The sequence below is a fragment of the Cricetulus griseus genome, chromosome 4 (genome assembly GCF_003668045.3).
Source record: "Cricetulus griseus strain 17A/GY chromosome 4, alternate assembly CriGri-PICRH-1.0, whole genome shotgun sequence".
Classification (NCBI taxonomy): domain Eukaryota; kingdom Metazoa; phylum Chordata; class Mammalia; order Rodentia; family Cricetidae; genus Cricetulus; species Cricetulus griseus.
This window is the reverse complement of record NC_048597.1, coordinates 20971456-20983744: the sequence shown is the minus strand read 5'-3', so window position 1 is coordinate 20983744 and position 12289 is coordinate 20971456. Positions and strand designations below refer to the sequence as shown.

Below are 12289 nucleotides of genomic sequence, written 5' to 3'. Positions count from 1 at the left end.
TGTAAATATATTGCATCCTAAGAAAAGAAACATCTTCACTTGAAAATGTACAGCAAAACATTTTACCATTTGCCCTGGCTTCTGAACATGAAATTCTTTTTGTTTTGTTATATATAATTTTATTATGTTTTTCTCCATTTTTTATTTAAATTAGAAACACTATTGTTTTACATGTCAATCCCAGTTCCCTCTCCCTCCCCTCCTCCTCTGTCCCCCACTAACACCCTATATATCCCATACCATTTCTGTTCCCCAGGGAGAGTGAGGCCTTCCATGGGGGGACTTCAGAGTCTGTCATATCCTTTGGGAGAGGGCCTAGGCCTTCCCCTGTGTGTCTAGGCTGAGGGAGTATCTCTCTATGTGAAATGGGCTTCCAAAGTCTATTCCTATGCTAGGGATAGGTACTGATCTACAAGAGGCCCCATAGATTTACGAGGCCTCCTCACTGACACCCACATTCATGGGGTCTGGATCAGTCCCTTGCTGGTTTCCCAGTGATCAGTCTGGGGGCCAAGAGCTCCCATTTGCTCAGGTCAGCTGTTTCTGTGGGTTTCACCAGCTTGGTGTTGTCCACTTTGTTCACCACCACTTCTCTGAAACTGGATTCCAGTTCATTTCAGTGTTTAGCTGTGGGTATCTGCTTCTACTTCCATCAGCTGAACATTTCAAGATTCAGCTAATTTGTAATATCTTCATTCTATCTATCTATCTATCTATCTATCTATCTATCTATCTATCTATCTATCATCTGTCATCTATCTATTTTATGTAAATGCTATATGTGTGCCAAAGTTCTTGTTAACTGGTCATAGGAATCTTGCAAGCTTCAGTTCTCTGCTCTCCTTTCTCTGTGTGGATCTTAGGGATTGAACTCAGGTCATTAGGCATGGTGGCAGATGTTTTTGCCCACTGAGTCATCTCACTTGCTGGATCTGTTTTAGTTTTTTTGTTTGTTTGTTTTGGTTTTTTTCTTGATTTCCAGTTCCTGTCCAAGTGCCAAATTTTGCTGATTGTTTTTCCACTAAAAAATTACCAATATTTTTATATATTATCATATTACCTGTCTCACTTCTCTGGCTTCCATCATCAGGCCTGTAATTATTTTTTAAATGTTGTTCTACTCCCATATCTGCTGTGACAGTGCAGGTAGCTTTACTATACATAATTCAGTGAGTGAGCTATGCTGGCAGGGAACAGGTAACCCTCATAATAAGAGTTCCCAGGTTTTCACTTTCACTCCCTCCACTGATGTGGAGATGAGACTTTAGACTGGTTTCAGGTCAGTAGCATACCCAAAGGTTACAGATATCATGTCTGAGCTTTAGTGCCATGAAAAGGAAATGCTCTCTTTCCTAGGCAGCTTTCAGGCTGATGATGAGGATATAAGCAGTCATATTAAGAAGACCAGAATAGCGAGAGCCTGGAGGCTACCACTCAGAAGAAGGTGGATAGTTAATCTATTCATGTCACAAGCAACTCTTGGAAAGCAACAATCACCCCACATTGCTTGGAAATAAATCAACCTTCCCTTGGTATTCTGGCAAGCCCCCAACCCTAACTGACAGTTAATCACAGCACTGTAGTCCATGTCGGAGAAGTCCTAGCTAAGTCATGCCATTTTTTGATTCAATTTTTTAACAGAAACTGTGAGAAAATAACTATGTATTGCTTTAAACTACTGTTTTCACTAAAATGCTGTTAAACATTAGTAGTGAATTAATACAACATTCAGAATCACAGGCTGTTTTTGGTCACCTTTGATATAGATCCAACTTATCTCACTTTGAAGAACAGTCATTGTTTTTCATGTGCATTCAGTTAAAACAGCAGGGACTTGTTCTCATCTAGAGGTATAAATGTCAAATTTGTAGCAACCTAAATCAAAACTAAGGGCTTTTTTTCAACTATCCAAACATGAATACAGCCTCATTCTTTTATTTCTTTCATGAAATTATTGGCTGAGCCAGTTTATCCATATAACCCCAAAGTCTTCCTTCATAGTGAGAGTAAAATTACCAGCATTACTTATTGTCAAATGAGTTATCTTGCCTGCTACTATCCAAAACTTTCTGTTCAAGATTTGTAGTCCCAATACTGGAAAGAGAGCTGAGTCAGTAAATGCTTGCTTTTCAGGCATTAATACCTGAGTTGTATTCCCAAACTCACTTTAAAATCTAGAAATGAGGTAGAGTGGTGATGGCACATGCCTTTAAATCCCAGCACTCAAGAGGCAGAAGCAGGTGGATCTCTGTGGGTTTGAGACCTGTCTGGTCTACAGTGTGAGCACCAGGACAGGCTCCAAAGCTACACAGAGAAACCCTGTCTCAAAAACCAAAACAAAAATTTTAAAATGGTGCTGTGAATCTGTGAACCCAGCATTGAGATTAGTGGTTAGCTGGCACTCTTTTCTACTAACTAAGATCAAGTCCCAAGGGAGACTGTCCATTCTCCACATTCTCGAACCAAAGGAATAGCATGGTAGACGAGTTTTGAAAAAGACATGAGGTTGTCCTCTAACTTCTAAGTGCACATATAGACACATGCACACATTCAAACACACATACACAACAAGTATTAAAGTGATGTTAAAAATTAATTTCACTGATGGCATGCGTATGGATGCACACACAAAAGGATTTTAGGTGTAATGTGAGACTGTGAGTAGCAAAATGACAATGATAGTCTACCCGATAATTTGAAGGGAATTCATCATTTTTAAGCCAAGAAATAACATGACCTATCATAAAATGTACAGCAATCATGCTGAGAAGTTAGAATTTTTTTCAGTACACTCTGCAAGTTTTCTTTAGAGCACCACTGTTGATAGGATGAAGAGTCAGCAACAAGCCAAATCCTACGTACCCGTAAATTCTTAATCTGTAGTGTTCCTTGTTCTTGGATTGTTGCTCTTGGATCTCTACCCAAAAAAGTAAAGCCTTCCTTTAGCCAGCTGATTACAGGAAGAGGGTCTCCCGTGGCTTTACATTTCAGTAATGCTGTTCCATCTACTGCAAGTGTTTGGTTTATTGGTCCTTGCAGAATTATGGGTGGAGGTCTATCTGTCAAAACTAAAAGGTAAATACATGTTAAGGAAATATAGAATTCGTTGACACTCAGTTGTCTTGATATATTGACACTGAATAGTAATAGGAAACACCCAAATCATTTTACTATTACTTATAATGTACTTTGCCTTTTCAATGTCTATTTTCCACCTATATACATTGAACATACATCTATATATACTGCAATAAGACCATATTATTGTCTTAACTTACTGTTCATTCATTATAATTAAAATAATTTAAGGATAAATTTTGACATTTTAGAAAGTTTGAATTGTACTGAAGAGCTTAGTCATACTGAAATTAAAATAAAAATATGCATCGCTTCTAGCTGTCAATTGTTATTTGTTCATTTATTATTCATAGACATGTACTTAAAAAAAAGCTTTGTGACATATCAAATGTAACACTAACCTCCATCTTTGCTTTTTGTTATAAATACATGTGGCTAATAGTAGCAGATACCAAAAGCTAGGTTTACATAGGCTGATGTGTTTTTGTGCATGGTAAAACATCAAACATTAAATAATTTACATACAAAATCATGACATTTAGTCTTTAAAGTATAGTCATGTCATTTGAACCAGTTTATTGAATAGGTACACACAGATAAGAATGAACTAGTCAACTAGAATACATGTCATGACTAAATTAAATTTTTTACTCACAATCAGTATTGACGTTCAGCATAATTTCACAAAGTTTTAGCACAGTGTGCATTTTGCTTATGGAACAACATTCTATATCAGAATATTTATTGTTTTAGGAAACATCTTAAGTGATTTAAAAACAATGTCTGACACTGTGGAAATGGTTGTTAGAAAAACAAAATTAGTTGAATACAGTGTTTCTTTAAAAATTCATTAGATTATCCCAAAATCAAACTGATATGCTCAAGATAAAAAATTTAACTTTTAAAGAGGAAATATCTATAGTAGGATAGACAGCACACACTTTTGTTTAGTTGTTAGAAGTTTGAATACTTTAGTTTTCTATATTTTATATGTAAACACACATGCATATCTAGATTATATGAAAACATTTGTATGTAATGAATGCACAGACACACTAGTGTATCTTATTTAAATTATAGTAAATGTGCTCTATAAACAAATATTTGATAAGAACTAAACAGTGTAATTTAACTAACAGCAGGACTAAGGTCCCTGTATATGAAGATGCTCTGAGTTCTGAGCAACCTGAATCTATGATTCCAATTACTAAATCTTACAAGAAACCACATCTGCTTGTCACAAACCAAAATTACAACCTCTTGTTTTAGTTATTCTTTTCTCATATTTAGAAGTAAATAAATAATTGAATAAGAGCCTATAGCATTATAGTAATTACAAATCTGGCAATAGTTGGACAAATGAAAGCTTAAGGGAAAGGCTTAAGGGTTTGGGTTTTCAAGTTAAATTGGAACCATAGAACATTATAAATAATTTTATAATTGAGGGAGAAAATGTGTCTTCATTATAAAATTAAAATGTATTTATCAAATTTTAAATTTTGTGTCATATCTGTTTCAAGTTAAATAGCTACACAGAATTCTAGTAATTTCTTATAACCTTCTTTTATTGCCCTACCTCTGACATCATTAGACACAACTAAAGGTCAGATAATTAGAATTTACCACCAATCCCCACTTCATGCCTTTGTTTCACTGCCTAAATAAGTAGTTCATTGCCTTTGAATGACTCCAATCAATAAGGTAATTGAAACTCTCCTGGCTAGAAGGAATTCCAGCTTCAGGGATGTTATGTCTTGAAGATGACCACAGCTTTTCCCTGACACTGAAGTCAGAGGTTAAATGAACATTTAGGGTTTTCACTGATCTGTGAACAACTCTGTGGCCTCTGTAACTAGATGTTATAAATCCTTTAAAAAACATTCAGATAAGACCACACTGTGGCATTTATTGTCAACAACAGGTGTAAAATATGTTTTATTTATATAGGTCTTTTAAATGTTACTGGCTCTACCTGTAGGGTACTCATTGAAATTTTTTTTTTAACTTTGAGGAAAACAAGTTGGAGAATCAAGGAAGAAATTAACTTTCTGTAAGCTAATGATATTTTTAAAGATATAAATATACTTAATATACATTTAAAATAGGAATATATTGAATACTTGGGCCCAAGTATTTTATTTTCCAAATGTATGTGTCTAGACGTTGCATTTTCACTGGTACAAAACATGAGAATTTTAAAAATCATTAACTTATTCTGCTAAAGAATTATGGAGGCCCTAAGGATCAAAGATTAGCCATCTAAGAAAGCCTTGCTCATCATTGTGACCCTTGACCTTGGCTTCCCCTTCAGGTACATAGCAGGAATTCTCCCCAGAATCAGTAGGTGCAGCCCAGGGCCTCATATTACCACCCTACACAGTGTCTGTCTGTGCTGCCCAGCCATGCGCCATTTCTGACAGTGCAAAACTGAGGCTTATAATAGGCAGCTATTAAAAGATGTGGTACTTCTAGTCATTTTAAGTGGCTTTTTAATATGTTGTGAAATTTGAACATAGGAAAGAACAGCCAATTTCACCAGTAAAAAGTAGAAAAACCTGAGAATATGCTGAGTGAAGACCCTGTATCTCAAAACTACCATGAAGAAGGAAAAATGCAGAAACTCATAAAAATAAAACAAAATTGAATAATTTTTAATTTAAGACATCAAAGACAGGGAGTGGGAAATTCCTGCTCATAGCTCATGCATTGTCTAAATACCCCAAGCTGTCAAGTGAAATAAATAAACTACTGGTGAAAAACTCAGACCCTTTTCAACTTTTATTAGAAATGAAAATCCAAAGTACATATGTGCAGGTAAAAAAAAAAAAGTGATGATTTTAGCATTCAGCACTACTTCAGAATGTATTTAATTAATTTAGCTTAGTGAATGGATAATTACAGTTGGAAGAATGTCATAATGTGATTAGTTAACTAAAATCTCATTTCTGTTTCACTGATGATATTTGAAGATGCTACTTCCTACTCCTCTAGTCATATAAAAGCATTAATATCCAATAGAAGCAGTCATGCCAGGAAAACATTCAATACAAACATACAGATTACATTTGTTAACACAATGAATCCTATCATTTCTTTAAAATTAAAGTTATTAATGATATAAATAGCTGTCTTTGAGGTTCTACTTTGTGGGGGAAGGGGTGGTATGAAATTAGAGAGAATTAGAGACTATTAACAAATACTTAAGCAAATGCAATATTACTTATGAATATTTACTTAGGCAAAGGTATTACATTGGCATTGATGCAAATGATTCAATGAATCAAAACTCTCCCCAAACCTAATGTGCAGATTGAAATAAAACTCACTATTTTCATGAGAAAACTCAAGTGATGAATTCTTACCATCGGTGACCTCTAACTGTGCTTTAGCTAAGATGCTTCCTGCCACAGTTAAGGCCTGGCAGATGTAGTACCCAGCATCTGAACGCTGGATGTTGGTGATGGTGAGGTCCCCGGTGGGAGACACTGAACACCGACTACTGGGTTGCTGAGGTTGGTTTGGGAAAAGTAGGTTCTGTGGGGGAAAACAAAACAAAACAAAACAATAAAACAGTCTCTTCAGTGTTTTTCCCTCCACAAGGAAAATTACATTAATAACAACTATAACCACTATGGGAATACGGTTGGAAAAAATCCAACCTATAGAATTAAAAAAAAAAAAAAAAACACATGGAATTGAAATGGCTATATGCACCACATTGGAAGTGACTGGGAAATATTCCCCTAGACTTAGTCTGTGAGCTACAGGTCAGCATGTGCTAACTGGAGGAACACACATCTGTACTACTTAAAATTAAGAACTTTTAAATTTAAATTCAAATTTGGATGTATTTCTAACAGTTTTTCAGTCCACAGTATCATGTTTCAACACAGAGATCTGCAAAATATTGACAAAATTAGGGGCATTAATATAACTATATATCAATTATTACTCTGTGATGTTTGTTAGCTATATATTTTAGCTTTGAAATTTAGTTTCCATGTCTTTAAAATAAGCAGGCAAAAAATTATTCCTATGACCTAGTTCATAGGCACTGTTAGGATGTTGACTACAATGCTAAGTAGGAAAATAGATTATAAGCTGGACAATCAATGCCAAATATCATTGGTGTTGACCAACTTGAATATGTCAGGTCAAGTCCTAAACTATGTATGATGCAGACTGATCAAGGGCAGCTTTGATTTCTATGATAAGTTTTCCTTTGTAAGTCACAGCAACTTCCCAAAGACCTATGAAGTAATGATACAATTTAAGCAAGGCTAAGTAAGTCATTTAAAATAATAGAAGCTGTAGAATGGCTCTGAAAGTAGGCATGGAACCTCTAAGACCTTCACAGCATTTCTTTCTTTTAAAAACAGTTCACTACCTTCGCCATTAAGGCCTGTCACACACCTCAGACAGCCCAAACACAACACCTTGAAGTTCTCCTGTGAGAACAGCATCATTAATTTGGATGACCTATGATGTTTTACTGTTGTTCAATTAAGAAAAACATGTGGGTATAATAAATCATACTGAGGTATGCTTCTGGCTGCATTATAAATAAGGACATATCAATTTTTATGTTGTATTTACTTACAAAAAAGAACGTTAGAACCCTCTGGGATATGTTTTGCAATATAGTAATTAATTTTCCAGGTTTGTAATTAAACAATTTCAATAAGTTAAAATCAGGAGGTAATAACATTCAATTAAAGGCACAAGACACATTTTCACCTTAAAATATTTTTACCCTTGAAGTAATGCCAGTGGAAGAGGATAAAATAGGGTATTAACACTTTTCAATTACGCTAAATGACTTTAATCCAGCAAATGATGTCCTACTTTAATTAGAAGCTCTTCTCTTTATTGCGACATGATGGATGTCCACTTTATTAGATTCAAGTGTGACACTATAAGCCCACTTTACATAAACATTACCATGCTATTAAATGCTGTCTAAAAGGAGCAATGTTTGCTAGCATGTCAGCAATATAATTTCAAAATGCTATTGCCCTCTTTCCAAAGTTATATTACTACACACTAGGCATTTTCATCCACTTGAAATATAATTTGAGAACAAACTAAATCTCCTGTGGAATCCAAATACATTACAATATAAACCATCTACAAGAGAAGGGCCTAAAATTTAAGGGCCATTGAAAATTATACAATAATTCAAAATGTGCACTTTCCAACAATTAGCCATTAGAATACTAATTTACATTGCACTAATCCATCAGATGGGCTAATTGTCCCCAGAATCTCTTCCTCTTCAGAGTAATATCATTCCACCTTCTAAATGACTCATTGACATGGAAAGTGGCATTTGATTGAGTTAAATCCATCATCTATATTCCCAGGTTGTATGACACAGGCAAAAGAAAATGGATTACAAGACAAGCCCAGGAACTCTGCTGAGCCCTGGAAGTGTTTGAGCATCCTATTAATGCTAATTGGCATTATCAGCATATATTGAGGAATATGGACCATTAAGTCTCTTGGCTCTTTCTCACTGATGAATAGAAACAGGTCACTGTAAAACTTGGATACTGTATGCAGGAAGATGGAACTATTTTGATATATCTCAATTCATTGATTGGAAATTTACAGTTCAAATAGTTCACCTTTATTCCTACTTTATTATTCTGTCTTAACTCCAATGGGAGAGATACTGGTGAAAGATATAAATTTATATCTAATATTATAAACAAATCATCATACCTAACAAAAAATTTCTGTAACATCATTGGCAATATCTTTAGAACTATATTTCAATTTGCCAAGCAATACTAGATGAATACTTAAATTCTCTTGATAATTACTTTTCAAAACCATTGATGACTATGTTAAACACTCTCTGTTCATGGGATCAGATTACCAGTGTACATTTTGACTTGTCTTAGAGCTGTATTAGGGATATGATTTTTACATGTGTGAAATTACTCTGACTTATAGTTATCTTGAATCAGTGAAAACACATGTTTCTTTATACCACGCTTTATGATTTAATCTCAAATAAACTGTTCTACATTAGAATAGCTGAAATAAAAATAAAATAAATAAAATTAAAAAGAAACTGAAATGAACTCCTGAGTTGAAATTCATCACTTTCAGCTTTCAGAAAGCATGTTAGTATCAACTGTTGACATACAGAGATCTGCCATTATTCCCCCGCCCCCCTTTTTAGAAGTTGGAGTGGTAAGTGAGCATGCTGAGAAGTGCATGCCTTGTTGAGTGATTTATAGTGTCTTCAGAATGAACACACAGCTCATTTCAAGAGGAATGTACAGACATGTTCTTAGTCAAAGTTTCTTCACTTCTCATCTACTTCAGGATGGAAATTTGTATTGCCTCACCCTAGCAGCTAAGCACTTGCCCACATTTGATCCAAGTTTTTCTTGAGAAAATTAATGTGTCCAGTTGAGTTTTCAGAAAGACGTTGAGAGATGCTTCTGCCCTGAAGGATCACAGCAAAAACAAGATAGTTGTTTCCTGTATAAAATGTGCTGTTTCCTTTCTAATCTTATTATGAAGATATCCAGAAGGGGCAAAAGGAAAGAAAGTGTTCCTCCACCTTTCAATGGAAGTGTGCTTAAATTTGTCATCTTTTTATACTGCCCAAGACAGGGCGTTTGAAATTGAATTTTGTGACAATTAGTATTGAACTTTCAAGAAGCCATTTCATTTATTATGTGCCATGGACTGTTCTAGGCACTTCATATGTGATATTTCATTTAATCATACCATGCAACTAAATGCAAAGCAGCATAACCTTTGCCATCCGATATTTTAAATATCAGTGTAGGTTGGGATTCAGACTCTCTTATTTCTGTTTTATGTTAGAAACAGAATTTTTCAAAATAACATTGGCAAACAAAGAGTGCTGTATTGGAACACTTGACATCAGGTTATTTTAGAATCAGTTCTTTCTCAGAAATAACATACAATGAGCATTGGTAGCAGGGGAGACAAGGCAAGCTCTGAGGATCACTGAGAAGCAAGGTTCAGAGATGTCAGAAAAGCCGTTATGCCTCCACTCACCTGACTGCCTTCTTTCTGCCAAAAAACAGCTGGTTGTGGATTTCCTTTAGTTTCACAGGGGAATGTCACTGTTCGGCCCTGAGCAACAATCTGATCTCTTGGCCTAACCACAAACTGTGGAGGAGCTAGAATTTGAAAGGAAAGAAAGTGTAAATATCAACCTTCTGCAACAATGAAAAAGATATCAAAGACAAAATCTTGTCCTGGGTGGGTGGCTCAGAGCTGGAACAAGACTCCCTGTTGTTACTTACTTTCATGGGTTTCTCACAACACAAAGGAAAAGAAAGCACACTTTCAATCATAAGGAAAGAAGCAAGGTTGTTAGCAGACATACTTTAAGTAATACACATTAACATTCTATGTCTTAAACACTTACTTAGAAAAATAACTTCTTCATAATTCTAGCATTCTCAAGACAAAATATAATTTCCAGTTTGGACCTGCATTTTGAATAGGTCAAGATGAAAATGAATCAGTATCTTAAGTGACTATCTCCTTTCTCAAAAGTCAATGCTTCGGCACTCACAAATTTCTCTATAAGGTGTAGGGCATTGAAAGAACTAGAAGGTATAAAATGAGATCCTGATTCTCATAAAGAATTTTAACAATCAAGGCTTGCCACATGAAAAGCATTGGAGTCCTCAAGAGGTGGAGATTACATACAAAGGTAACTAATAACATAAATAGGTGCATTGAAATCATTTGTCCATTTTGATTAACATTAGTTGGTAAGCAGTAGTCAGGCAATTGGTATGTTCTCCTGCTGGACACTATAAAGTCAGAAATGAAAAGCTCAAGGAGTTCACAGCCTTGTGGAAAAAATAACAATAAAATGTAGAAATGATGACACAAACAAAACACACCTAACAATGATGAACACCAGTTACATTGCATATAGCAAATCTGATGAGAGCTGAGAGTGGAATCTCCTGTATTATGGCAGCTTTTAAAACAATCTTTACCTAGGAAATGAACATTATAAGGATTTTGGGTGAATTGCAGCAGTTGGACAGTTGAATGATGAACACTGAAGAAGGTAGAAGCCAAATCACATTTGCCACCACACTGTGTGGTGGGGAAAAATAAAAGGTTGAAATTGTTAACAGGTACAAATGAAAACTCATGGACTGCAGCCAACTTTACTGTGGATCTTTGTAATCTAAATGGCAGCTGCAAAGTAAACTCTCCAAAGGGTTCAACATTTGTGTGTAGGTGGCATGGTTGGCATGAGGAACATTTATTCAGTAGAGTCATGCATATGGTAAAGGAGACTAGAGAATGAGTGATCATTAGAAAAGGAAAGAGATGGAAATACATATCCTAATGATGCTCTGAATGAAAAGGGGTCTAACGATAGAGAGGAAAGTGAGTGGCACAAAAGGGTATCCAGAAACTTCCACAAGGACATATTCACACCATTGACTTCTAGGGAAAACACTGTCCTTATCCAAGGACATATAGAACAACTCTATTTTAAATAATTAAAGCAGTTTTAAACCAGTTTTAATTTGTAGAACCTGGTACATTCAGAAAAAATCCTAAAAAACAGAGTCTAGAGAATTGCAACACTATTGAGTGTCCAACAAGGATATAATCAAAATGGGTATTAGAATAAAATAGCCCCATATAAACATACAGCCCAGAATGCACCTACACCTACCACACATTCTACCTTTGCATAAACATCATGATTTCCTCAAAGGGGAAAATGATATAATTTGGGCTTAAATTTTTGTATACTTCTATCGTTCCTCTTTATTTAACTCATCAATTTCCTAAGTTAGATATTTCTTCATAATTATAGACGATGGAAGACTCACTCCAACAGGTTGGAAAACTAGATTCATGGATCTGTTTGAGCAGTGTGGTTGATGTTGCCTTCTACTTTCTGGAGATTACATCCTTCTTAAAACTGCATGTTATTTCTACACAATTATACTGAATTGGCAGATGCATTAATGTCTGCTTTCAATAAGAAAATAGCATAAATCAATATTATGTAATTAGGAAAACATTAAAAACACAGAAGTGTGCTGGGCATTGGTGGCACACGAGTTTAATTCCAACACCGGGGATGCAGAGGCAGGTTTGGATCTCTGTGAGTTCAAGGCCATCCTGGTCTACAGATTGAGTGCCAGGATATGCTCCAAATCTTCATAGAGAAACC

General features: G+C 35.3%; 1 protein-coding gene across 6 annotated transcripts in view; it reads right to left on the bottom strand.

Moving 5' to 3' along the window:
• Robo2 (roundabout guidance receptor 2) overlaps nucleotides 1–12289 on the bottom strand; it is a 482486-nt gene that overhangs the window by 84572 nt on the left and 385625 nt on the right. For all 6 annotated transcript variants that reach the window (XM_027412411.2, XM_027412408.2, XM_027412409.2 and 3 more), the window contains 3 exons: nucleotides 10123–10247; nucleotides 6441–6612; nucleotides 2863–3068 (listed from right to left, as the gene is read on the bottom strand). In XM_027412411.2, coding sequence (XP_027268212.1) covers nucleotides 2863–3068; nucleotides 6441–6612; nucleotides 10123–10247 — 503 coding nt within the window. The remainder of the gene's footprint in view (nucleotides 1–2862; nucleotides 3069–6440; nucleotides 6613–10122; nucleotides 10248–12289) is intronic.